The sequence below is a fragment of the Suillus fuscotomentosus genome (assembly GCF_016647785.1).
Source record: "Suillus fuscotomentosus strain FC203 chromosome Unknown F5891scaffold_22, whole genome shotgun sequence".
In the NCBI taxonomy this organism is placed as follows: Eukaryota; Fungi; Basidiomycota; class Agaricomycetes; order Boletales; family Suillaceae; genus Suillus; species Suillus fuscotomentosus.
In genome coordinates this window covers 208,925-225,453 of record NW_024539534.1, presented here as the reverse complement: position 1 = coordinate 225,453, position 16,529 = coordinate 208,925, and the positions used below count along the sequence as shown (strand labels likewise).

Here is a 16,529-nt window from a genome sequence, read left to right as displayed (position 1 = left end):
TTTGGTTTGTACTACATGTCTGTTCTTTCTACCGAGTCTAACTTGAATTTTTGAATATAGTCCACCACTTTTCTGTTGCCTCGTCAAGTTTCACTAATCGCTGATCCTCAACACGAAGATATTCGTTGGGGTGACTCCACCGGCTCCAATCGTGCCACCTCCCTCAGAGGGGAGTGTTGATTGGCAAGCTAACCTTCAAGCGATTCGAAACCTCATGGGCGCGTTGTGAGTATCAATTATGCATTTGTATCATCATTTTATAATCTGCCATCTTAGCTGTGATGGCTACGACACCGTCTCACCACTTACTCGCCACCTTCGCTGCTGGATCGACGATGATAGACTCGACGACAAACATTGGGGCGCCGAGATGTGGGAGGTGGAGTTGTAGGAGAATGAGAGGTGGGCTCTGGGCCCTTCTATATCCTCCTCGTTCGGCACACCTTCTCAACGCTAGCGCTCATCAACGAACGGAGACGGAGAGAATCATACCTTTTCATTGCTCGAGACAGACGGCGTTCATTGCCTCGACTCGATCCATACATTCGCTAGCAATGTCTTTGTGCAATTATCCTCATTGTCTCCTGCTTTTACTGCGCGAACCATGAAATTGGCTTCAGACAGGTCTTCCCTGTCCGTGGACTTTGAGCTGACTTTATTTTCCGAGGCTGTAAAGAATGCCGACTGCACCATCATGCAATCTCGGGAAGTGAACATGAAGTTCGGACCTTGACCGCACGCTCAATGCGTTTCTATCCCTGTCAGGACCGTGGTTTATGGAGGCCCACAAGGAAAGTATCAGATTAGCTGGTCAGGAGATTTTGGTATGTGTTTTTACCATCTTGTGTAGTTCTTTCCCTCTTTCCTTCATTATGAATCCCCGCACTTTGTCAAGATGTTCTCAATCTGCATATGCTGTGCTTTTCATTTTTGACATCCGTCCTCAGTTCTTCCATCTTTTCACTTTTCAAATCAGCAGCAATGCCTACTGCACGAAGCTCGATGGTAGAAGCCATGGGCTTCCACCCCAAGTGGTGGCAAGATTTACTACATCATTACCTCCAACTGGACGAATGTACCCGAACTCGCTCTCAGCCTCAAAAATACCGCTGTTAGTCTTACACTTGTGGCTTTCAATGCTGTCACAATGCACGACTAAATCGCATCTTCTCCGGCTCTAAATGAAGGCATTCTGCTGTCGGCTCTCCTGGCGCTGTGTCAGACTAATCACAGTGATGCCAACGCAACTGTAAGTCTCGCAATACGACGCCTTAGTATTACTGACATGATACATTCCCTTAGCTTGGTAGTTCGTATTGTTTTCCGCACTATCGCATCAAGTTTCGCTGTCATCTGCTGCCGTGGTAGCTATATTGTCAGAGTAATGACCACTTCCGGGGATGTGAAGGACAACAGCCTGAGAACTAACGAACAACTCATCGAAGTCGCAATTGCAATATGCTTACCAGAACAGGAGCTTGGCGCTTTCACACCAGCACAGGGAATTTATGTCTAACTCCATAAGCCAACTTTGAGAATGGTAACTATTTGATGTTGAGGTCGCCGTCGCAGCACATTTACGGAAAAGTTCGAAGTGGAATTCAGTTTGTTGGAGTGGAAAAGTTTATTTTGCCCCTCCTTGAATATCTCAAGGACCGTGCAACAATCGAGGACCGGCTTTCTGGGAGCAACCTAGGTACTGCGACAGCCTGGTTCCTTACATAATCACGAACAATGATGTCATTTCTACTATAAAGCCTATTGACTTCCAATTCCACTCCACCATATCATCATGTCCTCTTCCACCAAAGACGACGCACCCCGCCCTCCTTCAAAGACAGTTGAACCAACCAAAGTCAACTACCGCACCACAACAAGGTAGGTACTCTATCCATTCGATTTCACTTAGACTTGATAAACGCAGCTTCCACTTCACCCGGTGACGGCGCTCATATTCCCGCAGAGATTCGCAATCCCTCCGAGGTTGATTACAATGATCCCAATATAAACGTGGTAGAGGTCCCTGCAGAGAAAAAACGGTCTCCCACATTCAAAGAACAAGTATTCGGTGAGCGTCACTCATATAATTCGGGCATACAAACTGACGCGCCGGCAGGTTATGCCAAGGTATGATTCGCATCGACTGTAACTTATTACTCATTAATTACCTTGCCCACTTGCACTCAGGTTATCCGTGGAAAAGTCAGTCACTTGCGCGCCTGCTATTGTTCTCTTGATTTATCTGTCTACAGACTTTTGGTAAACCAAATGTCAAAGAGCACGGGGAACAAGTGTTGCGAGGTGAAGAGACCATTCCAGTGAAACGCCGTCGAGGTTCAACTTCGGATTGATATCTTGGTCGTGTCAGTGGCTTTCCTTGTACTCTATCATATTACTTGAGCTACATCATTCGTCACCATGGACCACATGCGGTATTGTATAGTAGGGCAATCAAGGTATAACATATTTACCCATGAAAAATTATCTTCCCATCGTCACAAGTATAACCAGTAATATACGAGATTTCCCGAATGTTCAAACGCTCAAACCCCACACTTGACTGCTTCAGGCATATGCACTTAGCTTGAAATGGGTGATTCCCTTGATTATCACAGGTGAGAGAACGAAACTGGTAATTTGCATAAAGAAAGATCGTCCGTGACGACTGCAAGGAGATACTGGTGTGTGACCCATTCAATTCCGTTTTTAAAAAAAATTGGATCCCGGAGAGAATGTACGAGCTCTCTACAAGGGTTGAAAGCAAAAGTGAAGTTCGGAGTGTTCCCGAACGGCACGTGAATCAACACAGCTCGAAGTATTTTCACCAGCCTTGTGGCGCTGTTACAAAGCCTAATTCCAATTTTACCCCTTTCAATAGAAATACAGATACAGATACCAATTACCGTGCTCGACATTCCTTCAGTGGGCGAAAACCCACGGAAGCGACGCTTAAAAGCGGAGGGCTTTTATTAGCGTGCTCTCGCTTGAAACCCCCACTTGGACAACCACCATCATGACGTTCTTCGTGCCATCCACTTCACCTGTCTTCGATGAAAAACATATTCAAGAGTCTGTCCCACCTCTCAAAATGCACCCAACCAACCCAGTCGTCTCTAGCGCCGAGTTTGTCCTTGAAGTAAGTTTTCATATAGACGTAGTTCGAGTGAAACTCATTTTAATCAACGATACACCAGCAAACAGACATCGTCAAAATCAACGACGATGCGGTCAAAAAAGCCACACAATACGTCAATTTAATCTTTCATATAATTCGAGAGCGTCGCGCATCTGACCGACCTACGCAGATTTTGAAACAAGTCTCTTCCGAGCCTTATACTCCGCGTACATGGCGCACGCACCCCTTGCACATCTGTCCGCCGGAGCCGTATGACCCTGACGATATACTCACGGGTGCATGTCTGAATTGGATATTCCTCATCTCTTCTTTAAATTTCAGTTTTTGGTCGGAAAAGGAAGGCCAGCTGGATCGGTACGGTATTGAATGGCGGACTAGCTGGGGTAGCGAGACAATGACTGTGCACACCGGATACTGGAGCCTAGTTGCTGCTCTGAATCGAGGTGGGCAAACGCGTCATCATCTTTTGTTTCTTATTTGTAGTCCTGAATCGGACCCGATGGTCACTAGCGTTAGAGGAGGGTATACCCATCATCGATCCCCAATTTTATTCCTCTGAGACGCTGTGCCCGGACTCGCTGATTGCGCACGTATTCCGCGCTGCACCCCAATCGGCTGAATCGATGCCCCTGTTTAATGAGCGTTTAGCGATCATGCGCGAAGTCGGTGCTATATTGTGCAACGTAAGCTTTTCCCCATGTGCATATATGCATGCTGGTTTATGGACACATATCAATGTATAGAATGAATTTGGAGGTTCATACCTAGGGTTTTTACAAGCCTTCCAAACAAGATACGACAATCAGGGCACGGCGCTCGACCTCGTCCAATTCGTCACAGATTCGTTCCCGAGTTTTAGAGATGACCGAATGTTCAATGGACGACGAGGTAAGTCGATATTAATCATGACACCCAATTAGCGTCTATCAATTCCACAAGACTGATGAGTCTGTGCTTGTCAGTATATTTCTGGAAACGGCCACAGATCCTAGTAGCAGAGACCTGGGCAGCCTTCTACCCCGAAAATCCTTACATCCCACATCCGATCTTCCCCGGCCTGGACGGAGCACGCATCAGCGCCCTAACGATGTTCGCAGATTACCGTGTCCCCCAGATCCTGCACCACCTACGCATCCTTGCCTATCCCCCATCGCTCAAACACGAGTTGTGCACCGGAATGCCACTCGGAGCTGGATCGAGAGAAGAGATGAGCTTGCGCGCGGCGAGCATCATTGCTGTTGAACGTATCCGGAGTGAGATAATGAGATGTGGATCGGATTGGGAAGCCAGCTGTGTTTTGATTGATTTTTATCTTTGGGATTTGGCTAAGAAGTTGCAGGGTGGGAAAGGGTGTCTTGAGGGGATCGAGACGGAAGGCATTTTGCCTGTCCATAGGACGAGGAGCATTTGGTACTAGACTTAGGTTTCCTCGTATTCCCCCGATAGTTCTTATAGCCTCTTTATTAGCGATAGGATTATAGATTTCTCGTGTTTGAAATGTAGAATGTAGACATGCAATAATGGCGAGATGCACTGAAGGTCTCCGTTAGCTCGCTCACACCTCAGTTCCCTTGATGCGGCACGCCATTCAAAGTTCCGGCCTATGCCGCACCAAGTGAACTCAAATGCGCTGGTTTCCATGATGTTTAAAATAGCTGACTGAGAAGAAACAAACACCGACCCTACCCTAGTCATGACGCACATGTGGATAATCAAAATGCATACGTACGTGTGTACAAAGTGTATGACGCAAAGAACGCATGACACTTGGCTTGCGATAGCGTCAATAGTCTATGGTGCGGTATGTAAATGACAATGATTGCAAACCACAAAGTCATTCATAATATCACTTAACCGAGTTCTGGAGGAGCCTCAAATTCATCTGAGGAAGATATCGATGGGGAACCAGTTTGGTCCCTGTATCCGACAATACCAGATCCATCTCTTGGGCAGGGATCCGTTGCAAGTTGGACAGGAACTGTGAACCGCAGTTCCTTGAAAGGCGATTTAGAGATATCGGGCGGAGTCATGGTCAGGACTATACAATCCTTTATGACTAGGTTTCAGCTGAAGCTCTCGACAAAAATGTAAAGTAAGTGCCTACCTTGATGGAAAAACCACCCGCTCTGAAGCCTCCGACCTTGATATCGGGACTGATATAAATATCTCCTGAAAATGCAATCCAGTGTGCGCCGCCTTCACCCTATAGAATCACGTCAATCATCAAGCGCCCTTTGCCAAATGCACTGCGCATTGCGTGACATACTGCATGTCTGAAAGCACCTTCGCCAATATAATCGACTCTCCAGATGTCGGTGCGGGTGCCAAGTATTAAAGCATTGCTGTCGAGCGAATTATCAAGTACAGTTGCACCAAGATCACTGAAAGAACAAACCGAACATCGACAGTCGTCTGCCTCAACAACTGTATTTTTGTGTGCTGCGTTTTCAAAGATGCGATTACCACCGGTCCCAATGGCATAAACGCAGCAAGAGACATTGCCGAAGACGAGAACATAATGTGGAATGGAATGGACTCGTGTATGCAGAATGTTCGACTGGCTGGGAGATATAACTGATGCCCGGAAATTATTAGGATTGATATATACATTCATTCATAGCATCAACCAACCTTTACCATGATGTCGTGTCCTCCTTGATTTGCGTGAATCAAAGTCGGAAAGACCTTCCATTGCGAGGTCTCGATTATTCCCCATTGGCCGGGTACCAGAGGTGGTGGTGATGGCGAAGATGGGCGAGTGCGAGGAAGATACACAAACGGAGTCGAAATCGTCCTGTAAACTGTGAAAAAGGATTCAGACAATTTCACCTAGAAACACACCAATCTCCACCCCCCAACAAGGTCGACTTGACTGCATGTGGTATGATGTTTGGTTTCACAGCAATAACACTGATGCTATAATTAATCCTCGCCCGAAATCCAGGCAGGCCGGATAGGTGGGCCTCATGGCTTGGCGGGAGAGGCTGTGCTCGTAATCGTCAAGATGCTGTTCAAATTTCGCGCCGTTTACATACATAAGATTTTCCGCCGTCTGAAAAGGTGGTTGGAAGAGGGAGACTGAATGAAAGCGAACGCGGGCATGGCGCTTCGTAAACTCTGTCTTTGACCCACAGAATTGTCTTGTTGAGAAACAATTTGCAGTTTGTTGTCCCACTTTCAGCCAACTCCTCCATCATGAGGGTTCCTTCGATCTAAGGGGACTGTATCAGGATAAACCCCTATTCATCTGGCTAATTCACTCACTTGAACTTCAACACTCGTGATACCATCTCGTTTGTGGATGTCGAGGGTACCCTCCACAGATGCGCCATAACCATAGACAGGAAACGTGACTCGGTCGTCTTGACCCCCAAGGCGAAGAGTCACGCCACCATTTTTGGCTTGCTTTACAAATTCACGCGGCGATCGGTTAGGATTTAGACGCGCATTGTAAGCTAACCGGTATTCATGAGCCTGAGGAGCAGCGGTATACGTCGGTGAATGGATCTGTGATGAGGGAGTAGGGTACGCGGGCAGATTTAGATTGGTTGCAGTGGTGGACATGGTAGTGCACTAGCAAAGTTCAGAAGGATCCATTTCCTTCTCGAGGATCGAGTGTTATGTGGAACATCGAGCACCATGCGGGTCCTCGGCTATACTTAACCCTGGCTTCCCACTCCCTTCGGCGTCCACAGCTAAATGAGTATTAGATTCGGTGAAGACGGTTATCTAAAGTTCGGGCGCTTCCTCAACCTCGGAGTTGTTTCAATGCTGAAAAAAGGAAAATGAGACCCGAGCGCAGTTCTCAATATGGTGGTTCACTGGGGCTGCTCGAATGATGCTAAACATGTGGAATGAGAAGCGAGGAAAGCCATGATATGCACCTCGTGGTTACAAAGTATGACTAATATTACACACGGGCATTCGGCCGCTTACAATAACGCCAACGTGTGCATGGATAAATAATTACACTTGCTTGAGCCTCCAGCTCACTCAAGGGAGTGTAAGAGTGCCTAAAACCCACCCTTTCCACGAACTCGCGCGATACTCCCTTGGATCCCTTTGACCACCCCTCGAAATCCTGACCCAACGCCAGTAGAGTCCGTAAGTGGGTTGCCGTACTTATCACGGTATATGCCATCTTTCTCCAACTCATGTAAATGCGTGTTCTGATTTCTCCGGATGCCATCAAACCATTCTTGACATACTATTGGGTTGTCAACCATAACGTTCACCTCTTGGCTGTGATACCAAGACTGCGTGTCTGAAAATTTTTGATGAACATCTGTGAGTGGTCTAACGGTGAAAACCACTTATACCTTGGTTGCCGTTGCCTACGATCCCAACAGAATCGTCGATGATCATTAGTTTCACCTGAAACCAGGTAAGGGCTCCGCTACTAGCTTCAATAAAGATAGAACGAACATGACAGTTCCGTTTCTGCGCGGACGCATTGATGGGCTTAATTTGATCCTTGCCTGAAATGATTACAGGTGAGTACTCAACTGACACCCTCGCGGGAGAAGCACATGCCCGTATACCAATAAAGTTTGAGTTTCTCTTTCTCCTCGTCACTTAACTGTGCGAACATCGTCTTGGATACTTCCTCATTCGTGCCGCCCTGTCCAGGAAGTGCTTCCCCACCATCATTAAATCCCACGTCTATATACAGTGTGCACTCGACGCCGCGCCTGACTGCGTCCAAGATGCCTCCAACTACAGGGACTGCGTTTAAAGTCGGACTTTGAATGAAAATCTTCCTTTGTGCGTATTTCAGCCCTGCAAGCCAGGCTGCATCCTGCGCGTTGTGCAAACCACTGGCGGCATTCCCAGGATTTCCGTTCGGCGCACGGTTTACTAATACCATGGGACATTCTCCATGATGAGTGTGGAGAATGTGCGGGGTGTATTCATCTCTGGACGATGCTGGCGGCTCATACGATATAGTGGCATGTGTATCTGGTTGATCTCCGGCATCTACATGGTATCAGACCAGGGAACTTGGATGTGAAATGGAGACGATGGCTTACTGAGGTGCTCTGTAATTGTCTGATAGGTGCCGGAAATGAATGGGACTCCTGCGGGTAGGGACCCAGAAGAGGCAGGATCTTCCCTTCCTTCTTTATCCAAGTCTCTGTCGTGTATGCCGCCGGCCTCCTGTTGCAGTGTCTTGAAAAGTTCCGCCCCTTTCCTACCATCCAAAATCCGGGTGGTGGCGTATTCATTATCCATTCCAAATTTGTAGCCTCCCTCAGGCGGCCGGTACCGAGTATTGAGCAACGGAAGGGGTGGGCGCATGGGCCTGAACCAACTGATGAGAGCAGTATCATACAAACTGTCGACAATCGGGCCCTCTAAGTGGACCATCATCTCCGTGTTAGGACGGTCTTGGATGTTATTTGAGTTCAAGAGCGCCACTTTGCGATCCACGATCATGAACTTGCAATGGAATGTCCCAAAAACAGGTCTTTGCATCGTGTAGTAATTCGCATATGAGAGACAACTGGGAACACTCACTGATGAAAATTTACCAATTCGAAGTCGATTCCTGGCATGTCACTCCTCTTGGGGAGCTTTACTTCATCACTGGCCATTTCTGCGTCGTCGACAATAACGTGGCTTTCCATGAGCATCTTTAAATTTGCACGATCGTACATCATCTTCACCACGACCTTCTTACCCCTTTTCATCGCTCTGCGCGAGAGTTCGAGCAATGCATCGCATATCTTGCTAGCGGACTTGGATGCTTGCCAAAAGTTCGTTGCCAAAAACACCTCCGACTCAGCACGGACGATACAGTCATAATGGTGCTGTATGATATCCGGAATGCTGCTCAACGCATTAGCGAAAGACGAACAAGGAAATAAGAAACCATGGAATTACACGGAAATAATGCTCAGGTTCACAACACCTCTAGAACCCAACAAGGGGGGCGATACCACACAGGCCCAGGGATTTGTATCGAGCGTAGCAAGTACGTCACAGTAGATCTTTTTATGCAATGAGTCAAAATTACACGTCTGCCGCACTTCACTTCACCTTTAAGAACAGGTCACTTGGCCTACTGCCGAAATCTCCGCACTCGGCAGCGCGGTCGAGATCCGTTTGTGTAGGTTCACCGGGTGGAATTCCGAGTCGCCGTGTCTCATTATCATTTCCGTGCTGCAGCACGCCCATGAATGTCTCCAGATAACCTGCGGAGGACACGGGCTTCTTGTGATGCTCTGCATAGAGCGTTCTCACAAGATCTCCGGGTGATGATGCCGGAGAGGCTGCGAGCGCCGCAGTAAGCGTCTTCTGGGAGTGAGTTAGTGAGTAGGCTTTATCTGAAACGGTCATTGTGGTGTTGGAAAGAGCGTATAACTGAGCGCAGCATGACGGAGTCGATACTAATCACTATTAAAGGAACTTGCTCCAAATTTCGAAAGTCTCCAAGCAGTACTAGCACTACGCCACGAACCAGTTGTGTCATTGCACGGATGCAATCTGTGTGCAAGGCCACGTGCGTGGGCCCGCTGAGCCCTTTCGAAATTGGACGCTCCAATGTTCTCCAATGATTCCTTTGAATCTGCCTGAGTTTTTTTACAAATCTTAGAAAATGACAGTATGATTCACATGAAGCTTGAGGCCTGACAACCTAAGCCATTTAAATCCAAAGATCATTACTAGGGAACTCGAACCTGTGACACAAGAACCTAGTAGGAACTATTGATCGAACATACATTCACCAGAATTAGACCAGAATCACTGATGAAGGTATGAGGACCGCACGATATGTATGATCTTGGTACAAGGGTACCAAACTTAGAAGAACTATAAGTTAGCAATATAGCACGAGATAAGTAGTAGATACAATAAAGAGCAATAAGGATATGGCAGATGACGATGTGGTTGTGAATATATATACAGTGCAGTAGTCAAAACACAATGCAATGAGAAAAAATAGGTTTATGAGCGATCGACCCATGGTTCTGTAGCAAGTCGTATAGGGATGACGCGTTGAAGTGAAAGGTCAGGTCTTAATTGACCAGGAGGCAATAGTAAGGACAGCACAATGTAGTCCTGGAATCACTTTATGAGTTCGATTTCAGATTGTTTAGAGAGACAACAGCTCACCGAAGTACTAATCTGGCCGGTATTGAAACCAGTGTTCAACACGGGAACTTCACACTGAAGGTTGCCATTCCAACTCCATGTCACAGGTTCTTCTGATTCTGAAATTAGGACTTTGGAGGTGGGTGATGATTGCAGCGTCATCTGTCCGCGACCAAGAACTTGGTCGTGACTGAATGACGTGCCTTGAATGTTGACGGTAGTCTGCCGTAGTATAAACACGTTTAAGACTTCTTTTATTTCCGAGGGATTTTCGTGAGGAAGAAAGAGCTTCGCATGGCTATGCAAGAAGACTGGTGAAGTCTCTAGTCGCAGATGGAAAGGTATCTTTTCCGAAGCGGTGAACACACGGACGGACGGAAAGAATAACTTGAAACAAACTAGCATCAGTTTCTGAATGATCGATCGTGACGACAGCAACCTACATGACAACGTGCTGAGAATGCTTCGTTTCCCGTACCAACGGTCGGCTTCGTAATCCAAACATCCTCCATCCAATCCTCAGGAGATTGTTTCACCTCGCTGAAGGAATCTGGGACTGGTCTTGATGGTCGTACTCGGGGGCGGTACCTAATGTGAATGCTCATGTATGCCTCCCTAATGATGATGGTTTAGTTTCGAGATGCATTCGGATCTGCTGCGCACTCGCCTCGAAAGCTTTTTTCCAATCATTGGAACATTTCTCGACTTTGTGACAACGACCTGCAGTGTGTACACTATGGCCACGCGTTGCGGTCTCGGTAACTCAAAGGATGGCGGCAAACGGAAAGGACGATCCTGGCCACGCTCTCGATAAGAGGTTGGAAAAGACATTGATAATGGCATGATGCTGGGACACGTTTGTCCATTCAGAGTAGAGCTCTCCCATAGGGTCCGCTCCTTTGAAATGATAGTAACCCCCTTGGATGGTTGCCCTGAAAGGTAAATACGACCTTCAAGCTAATGGGTGATATTAGAAATGACGTAGTGGAACACCGAACACGACGGATCCCACATACCTTCGCTGCAACAGCTACAACTCTCCGGCGGTTATCAAGTGCAACTTCTCCTCGGATAGTACTCCCCAGACCATAGGATGGATGGCGATCCTCTTCACGACAGTCCATCAATTTGAGGGTCATGCCTCTTTGCCGGTAAGTGAATGATGCATTGTCCCCACGTTGGATCAAGCGAGGCGATCTTTGTATGCACTTCTCCCCAGGAAGTAGTTTGGAAGAGTAGTCAGGTGCAGGCTTCGATGGTGTATACTCCGGCAGCAGCTGAACGGAGAATGTTTCCATGTGTGCAGAAGAGATGTGGGACACTTGGAGGCTGAACAGATGGATACCCATGATGGATAACAGCTTTATACCCATGTCACAGGTGAAACCAGTGGTGTTGACAGTTGCATCATTTTCGGACAAAACGTGGATCCGGGAACAGCGCCATGCAGCGGCTACCGGGATGCGAAAAAAGGACAGGTGCTTTTCATCAGGGATCGAGTTGAATACATGGCGGTGATCGGCGAGACCGCCGTAACAACGCCATCCTGTGTTTCTTGCTATGCTTGGTCAACGTAAGGGAATGCGTGAACAACGCAATAGCAATAATCAAATGATCATGATGTACATAAACCTTGGCGCAGTGTGACCTATCTTAGGCACACCCGGCGGACGCTCATGAGTCGGACAGGGCGCAGAGAGAACCCTTTCCCAACACTGAAGCAAAAGCTCCCATTGGCAGCGAGGCCTCGGCTGCCATCAATGACACTGTTCTCAGAGTCGAAACGCTGCAAAGCTGCAGATGGATCAGTAATATTCTAATGACGGGACGCGTATCTTAAATTCCGAGTCAGGCGCCAGGCTTTCAGGGGCAGTACTAGTGCCTTGCTTGAGCTGACACGGCGAGTGCCCTGCAGCGGTTCAGTGATGGGCGCAGGAGCAAGCAGTGCATCTTAACGTAGTAAAATTCTATTTTTGGAACTCCACTGGCCGAAGACCGAGGGACGTGGCTATGCTTTGGGTACAGTTCAGACTAGGTTCTACTAGTATTTTTCATGGTAGATACAATGTAAGAGAGTGTCATGATCTTCTGGTTTGTGCACCATTGCAGCAATTATAATGAAACAGTCTCCAAGCGGCTCTCAACGGCTGTAATAATGCAGTGCTGCTTAGAGCCGAACCTGACTACTAATAGTAGGAAATATAAGCTAGACAAATTAGTAAACGGGCTAAGAGCTAAAAGCTCGACCAATCATATAAACAATAGATCCGGAATATAGATTAGAGTATGCGGAAGAGAGCCGTGCTCAGTGGCTTGGTCTTGTAAAAAAACTGGGTCTTAGCCATACTACCAAGTCACTGCGTGATCCGACCATGGGTCTGTCACCAGACGAATCGGATGTAAGTGTTTTGACGCAAGAAGCGGGCACTTGAGTGGTTGCAGAGGTTCCAGGGAGAGTACAATAAAATCCTAAACATATCGTCAGCAGGAAAATCATAGGAATCATGGTTCAAGACTCACTCTAACTGAGAGCGGGTTTGTTGCGAAGCTTCCGACCGTGACATCTTCGGTATATCGCAGTTCCCCATCCCAGTCCAGACAGTCAATGCCCTCCCCAAGGGGAACGTTGCAATATGAGTGATGATTGTCGGGTAGAGGGGAGGAGTATGTCAATTTGCCTTCTCCTATTATTTGATTGCTCAATTTTTGTTCTTCGAAGATTTTGACAACTACTTGGCGGAGTAAGTAGACGCGGATGGTGATTTCCTCTGAGGAGAGCACAGGAAGGCCATGCTTAGGTGCAGACTTGTTAATGAATGGAGCTAATGAACTCGATGGGGCACGCATTTGAAGGTGGAACGGTATGGTCTCAGATAATGGATAAACCTGTGACGAAGGAATAAAGAGCTACCACAGTAGTTAGAAAATGACGAAAACCACAATTTGAAAGACTTACAAGACATTGTACCGGCGCGAGTCCTGGAACTCTGTGTTGCATTCATGGTAGAGAGTACTTGATGCCATTCTTCAGGGGAGCTCTTCACCGTGGTCATGAACGGCACGTCGCTCGGAAGCATGGGTGTGCGTGGGCGAGAACGCGGATGATAGCATACGGGTACCACGAGGCTGTAGATTGTCCAATCAGGAAATGTGAAATTTAAACACTGCTATTCATGCTCACCAATCACTAGAGCGAAAAGATGATAAGAATCGTCGAGGTCTTGAGACTACGACGCTAAGAGTGTAGGTGCACGTCGCCAATTTGTGCTCGAATGAGGGGGGTAAAGGCTGCAGGTTTACATCTATCCATGAAAGTAGAAGGAAAGAATATTGTAAACGGTAGGGTCATAGGACAAGGCTCAGTGGACGAAGAGCTCCATAAAGAATACGAATCAGATGCAACCAATGTGGTGATGGCTGCCCCTGATGTCTCAAGACGAAGGTGACCCTCGAGCTATCGGAGAAATAAGATAAATACTAATTTGAAGAACGATGTAAATTCTACCTTCAAGGTGACCTCTACGAGGCCTTCTGAACTTCGCAAAGATATGTGACCTCGAACGAGTCCATTTCTTCCGTAAACGGGCGTTATGCTCCCCGGTTGCTGATCTCTTAAAACAAGTGTGGTGCTGTCTGTTATTCTACGAAAGACTCCGGTATTCAAAGCTTGCGGAGACTGTCGTCGAGTCTCCTCGACCGTTTGTTCCCCAGGGAGAAGCTGTGTCGAGTATGACGGCGATGGTGGGGAAGGAGAGTAGGACGGCGAAGGTGGGGAAGGAGCATATGAAGGGGGAATAGACTCCATTTTGATCTCGAGGTATGAGGGGTTGAATCTCTTACACACCTCGGTCAATGGTGTTTATAGCAACCCAAGTATCCATTTCAGCGTTGACGTATACGCACGAGTCATCCTGGGTCATAATGCACAGTCCGGCACCGCAACTTCTAACGATTGTTGTCTAGCTAGTGTGTCCAAGATTTGATGTAGACTGACTCCGATGTTAACGATCAGATGGTTCCCACGTGTAGTGACGGGTTGTGAATAAGGCTGTGTTATCGGCATTCAATTCTTCGTGGGTATCAAAGTTTAAGTCGCTGCTTAATACAAGCACAAACGGCATAAGCTATGCGTCGCAATACAGCAATAAAGGAGCATCATCATATATCTGGATCCAGCTTTTCTTCCCTAGGAAGAATGAGACCAAGATCAACGACAGTATAGAAGGTGAATGTCTTCACTTCCGGGGTCTTCGCAACTGTGCGGGAAGGCGTCCCCGCACCATCCTCCGAGGGAAGTGGATCATCGGATCGGTAGGTGTAAGAAACAAGCATATTAAACTGTACACCGACAAACTGAGTACGAGTCAAGGGTTCGCTGGCGCTTCTGTAAGCACATACCTTTACGTGGCCCCGGGCTTCTTTTCCGATGACAACCTCACCCCCCACAACTGTAACATTGGCCCTCTTTTCCAAAACTCCTACAGTTTTGACTTTCCCTTTGCCATCTTTGTCTCGGGTTCGACCCATCTCCAAACCAAGTTCATCATCTTCGAGCCCGAACATATCGTCGTCATCATCATATTCCCATGCTTCAGCGAATGCAGCGACAGGGAATGAAGAGGTTGGCAGAGATACTGCGAAGGGTGTCCTGCGAGCCTTCTCCGGTGCAGCACTGTTAGTTGCTGCAGTGACATGCATTCGCTGCACCGAAAGTCGGACTTGAATGGGATCGTAGAGGGGATTTGTCAAAGCGAGGTGGAAGGGATACGATTTTCCGGCCATCATAACACCAGCATTCCGGTCATCCGAGGCACTGGGTGCCTTAGCCTGCGGACGCCTAGTAGCGTCAGCCCCTTGAGTGTGCGGAAGGGCCACAGTCATCGCTGGCAAATAATTAGCCGCTACAAGCTTGATCTTGTATCGCACAGATTGTGCTTTCTGCTCTGGTTTGATGAGGATGTGCCTGCAACTTGGGCATCGCTTCGAGACTTTGGAATGGAGGGGGATCCGCAGAGGGCGTAGATCGCTGATTAGTTCACTCCAACCTTAGTATCTTCTCCCACACATGCCCAAAATGCACGCACCTTGTTCTAAGCGAGGTGGTCCAGCTGTTTCCCCACCTTTGCTCAAGTGACGCAATTTCCTCCGCACTTTCCATGCGCCGAAGTGCCTCGACATCTGAACCATCTCCTTCAGACCCCAGCTGACCAAGAACACCGATCTCCATTCTACTTTTGTACTCCGGCATTTCGTCCTTGTTTGCCGTTCTGTCCCGGCCCACGCGACTGCGAGCGAGAGGGTTATACTTCCCAACGCCGGGAATATCACGCGCAAGCGCAGCGGAAGCAGCGGCTGTAGCAGATGAAGTAGGAAGATGATGAGAAGAAGTACTCGGAACATGTGACAAAGAAGAAAGAGATGATGTACGGAGGAAAGGTTCAAAATGCTCCTTCAGTCGCTCAAACTCCAGGGATTCGGGCGCAGAATCTTCAAATTTTTGCAGCTGTGCTATCAGATAGATGATTAGATATAAGCTAATGTGTAGGGGGAGCAGCGCACCGGCGAGTCCAGTTGGTTTTTCAAATGTTATCCCAACTTCGGCAGAGTCCCATCTGCAGTGGTTACAATAAAGAAAGAAGGGAGGCTCTCCAACGTTACTGAGAGACACGGAAGGCCTACCATCGCCGCCATCAGGAGGGTCAGAGGCGACTACTTGCAAGGTTGACCGGCATATAGGACATGAAAAACAATTTCGAGCACATCTATTACTTGTGGGCAATAGTCATAGCAAGAGGATAAGAGTAGTTTACCTGTTCTTTTCCGCGCGAACGCTCGCACTTGGGACTTCGAAAAGGCAATTTGGACAATAGTAGCCACTGACTTCGACGGAAACGCAGCGATTGCACCGAACAGCGTCACATTCCTCGCAGAAGAACAAACTATGCAAAGGGTGGAAACTAGCCGAGGAAGACGCCATATGCGGAGGTGGAGGCATCTGAACTGACTCTCCAGATTGGCATGGACAATAGTAATGGATTGTTGGCGCCATCAATGTCTACGTTCTTGTCGACAGCGACGTAAATGCACATCAGCGAGGACAAATTTCGGTACAGAGTGAGATGCACTTTCGGAGCAATCGAAAGGTGTTGTACCTCACCGAGCCAGGAAAACGTGGATGGTCGAAAAAATAACAAATAACTAACTATTACCAGGCGAACCTTACTAGGCTAGACTCTTACTATTAGACCAGGTTTTCCTCATGATGGTCTGACTACAAGAAGAGACTAGAATGGTTACT

At 47.7% G+C, this 16,529-nt stretch overlaps 8 protein-coding genes across 8 annotated transcripts; 3 read left to right on the top strand and 5 right to left on the bottom strand.

The window, feature by feature from the left end:
* The first annotated feature begins 1,230 nt into the window (after positions 1-1,230).
* Positions 1,231-1,791, top strand: F5891DRAFT_1028898 (uncharacterized protein). Its single transcript, XM_041361509.1, has 2 exons — positions 1,231-1,249; positions 1,303-1,791. Exons 1-2 carry the CDS (start codon positions 1,236-1,238, stop codon positions 1,514-1,516), a joined length of 228 nt encoding a protein of 75 aa, XP_041226903.1. The 5' UTR covers positions 1,231-1,235; the 3' UTR covers positions 1,517-1,791.
* Positions 1,792-1,856: 65 nt separating this feature from the next.
* On the top strand, positions 1,857-2,548 carry F5891DRAFT_1028895 (uncharacterized protein; the record flags this gene model as incomplete). The annotated part of the gene is made up of 3 exons (XM_041361508.1): positions 1,857-1,878; positions 1,925-2,061; positions 2,253-2,548. Coding segments are annotated over 3 exons (258 nt in total), but the record flags the coding sequence as incomplete, so codon positions are not given.
* A 269-nt stretch (positions 2,549-2,817) lies between these two features.
* On the top strand, positions 2,818-4,569 carry F5891DRAFT_251274 (uncharacterized protein). Its single transcript, XM_041371074.1, has 6 exons — positions 2,818-3,136; positions 3,195-3,248; positions 3,306-3,579; positions 3,647-3,819; positions 3,880-4,024; positions 4,099-4,569. Exons 1-6 carry the CDS (start codon positions 3,014-3,016, stop codon positions 4,551-4,553), a joined length of 1,224 nt encoding a protein of 407 aa, XP_041226901.1. The 5' UTR covers positions 2,818-3,013; the 3' UTR covers positions 4,554-4,569.
* Positions 4,570-4,769: 200 nt separating this feature from the next.
* Positions 4,770-6,993, bottom strand: F5891DRAFT_251163 (uncharacterized protein). Its single transcript, XM_041371073.1, has 8 exons — positions 6,401-6,993; positions 6,172-6,348; positions 5,978-6,120; positions 5,768-5,930; positions 5,532-5,710; positions 5,403-5,478; positions 5,241-5,339; positions 4,770-5,184 (listed from the first exon to the last, which is right to left on the bottom strand). Exons 1-8 carry the CDS (start codon positions 6,698-6,700, stop codon positions 4,987-4,989), a joined length of 1,335 nt encoding a protein of 444 aa, XP_041226900.1. The 5' UTR covers positions 6,701-6,993; the 3' UTR covers positions 4,770-4,986.
* On the bottom strand, positions 6,987-9,689 carry F5891DRAFT_1028884 (uncharacterized protein). The gene is made up of 8 exons (XM_041361507.1): positions 9,176-9,689; positions 9,020-9,126; positions 8,654-8,965; positions 8,167-8,603; positions 7,670-8,113; positions 7,562-7,614; positions 7,456-7,510; positions 6,987-7,400 (listed from the first exon to the last, which is right to left on the bottom strand). The coding sequence occupies exons 1-8, from the start codon at positions 9,473-9,475 to the stop codon at positions 7,150-7,152; spliced, it is 1,959 nt and encodes a 652-aa protein (XP_041226899.1). The 5' UTR covers positions 9,476-9,689; the 3' UTR covers positions 6,987-7,149.
* A 395-nt stretch (positions 9,690-10,084) lies between these two features.
* Positions 10,085-11,580, bottom strand: F5891DRAFT_1187599 (uncharacterized protein; the record flags this gene model as incomplete). Its single annotated transcript, XM_041366873.1, has 5 exons — positions 10,085-10,198; positions 10,253-10,618; positions 10,675-10,842; positions 10,895-11,188; positions 11,248-11,580. 5 exons carry the CDS (start codon positions 11,578-11,580, stop codon positions 10,085-10,087), a joined length of 1,275 nt encoding a protein of 424 aa, XP_041226898.1.
* A 602-nt stretch (positions 11,581-12,182) lies between these two features.
* On the bottom strand, positions 12,183-14,226 carry F5891DRAFT_1028872 (uncharacterized protein). Its single transcript, XM_041361506.1, has 6 exons — positions 13,737-14,226; positions 13,586-13,685; positions 13,413-13,533; positions 13,246-13,357; positions 12,752-13,138; positions 12,183-12,700 (listed from the first exon to the last, which is right to left on the bottom strand). The coding sequence occupies exons 1-6, from the start codon at positions 14,034-14,036 to the stop codon at positions 12,578-12,580; spliced, it is 1,143 nt and encodes a 380-aa protein (XP_041226897.1). The 5' UTR covers positions 14,037-14,226; the 3' UTR covers positions 12,183-12,577.
* A 34-nt stretch (positions 14,227-14,260) lies between these two features.
* On the bottom strand, positions 14,261-16,403 carry F5891DRAFT_1028868 (dynactin p62 family-domain-containing protein). The gene is made up of 5 exons (XM_041361505.1): positions 16,042-16,403; positions 15,791-15,993; positions 15,316-15,739; positions 14,630-15,257; positions 14,261-14,569 (listed from the first exon to the last, which is right to left on the bottom strand). Exons 1-5 carry the CDS (start codon positions 16,278-16,280, stop codon positions 14,390-14,392), a joined length of 1,674 nt encoding a protein of 557 aa, XP_041226896.1. The 5' UTR covers positions 16,281-16,403; the 3' UTR covers positions 14,261-14,389.
* Positions 16,404-16,529: the final 126 nt, after the last annotated feature.

Bases quoted from the DNA above. Each gene is read 5' to 3' on its own strand.
- F5891DRAFT_251274 (XM_041371074.1), top strand. From the start codon at position 3,014: ATGACGTTCTTCGTGCCATCCACTTCACCTGTCTTCGATGAAAAACAT. The intron at 3,580-3,646 runs GTGGGCAAACGC...GATGGTCACTAG, and splicing joins AGTTGCTGCTCTGAATCGAG to CGTTAGAGGAGGGTATACCC. The intron at 4,025-4,098 runs GTAAGTCGATAT...TGTGCTTGTCAG, and splicing joins AATGTTCAATGGACGACGAG to TATATTTCTGGAAACGGCCA.
- F5891DRAFT_251163 (XM_041371073.1), bottom strand. From the start codon at position 6,700: ATGTCCACCACTGCAACCAATCTAAATCTGCCCGCGTACCCTACTCCC. The intron at 6,121-6,171 runs GTATGTAAACGG...TTACGAGCACAG, and splicing joins CAGACGGCGGAAAATCTTAT to CCTCTCCCGCCAAGCCATGA. The intron at 5,711-5,767 runs GTTGGTTGATGC...TCCGGGCATCAG, and splicing joins GACACGACATCATGGTAAAG to TTATATCTCCCAGCCAGTCG.
- F5891DRAFT_1028884 (XM_041361507.1), bottom strand. From the start codon at position 9,475: ATGACCGTTTCAGATAAAGCCTACTCACTAACTCACTCCCAGAAGACG. The intron at 8,966-9,019 runs GTAATTCCATGG...TGCGTTGAGCAG, and splicing joins AACCTGAGCATTATTTCCGT to CATTCCGGATATCATACAGC. The intron at 7,615-7,669 runs GCATGTGCTTCT...TAATCATTTCAG, and splicing joins CAAACTTTATTGGTATACGG to GCAAGGATCAAATTAAGCCC.
- F5891DRAFT_1028872 (XM_041361506.1), bottom strand. From the start codon at position 14,036: ATGGAGTCTATTCCCCCTTCATATGCTCCTTCCCCACCTTCGCCGTCC. The intron at 13,686-13,736 runs GTAGAATTTACA...TTTCTCCGATAG, and splicing joins TCGTAGAGGTCACCTTGAAG to CTCGAGGGTCACCTTCGTCT. The intron at 13,139-13,245 runs GTACTCTCTACC...CTACTGTGGTAG, and splicing joins CCCCTGAAGAATGGCATCAA to CTCTTTATTCCTTCGTCACA.
- F5891DRAFT_1028868 (XM_041361505.1), bottom strand. From the start codon at position 16,280: ATGGCGCCAACAATCCATTACTATTGTCCATGCCAATCTGGAGAGTCA. The intron at 15,994-16,041 runs GTAAACTACTCT...CACAAGTAATAG, and splicing joins GTTCGCGCGGAAAAGAACAG to ATGTGCTCGAAATTGTTTTT. The intron at 15,258-15,315 runs GTGCGTGCATTT...TGAACTAATCAG, and splicing joins ACCACCTCGCTTAGAACAAG to CGATCTACGCCCTCTGCGGA.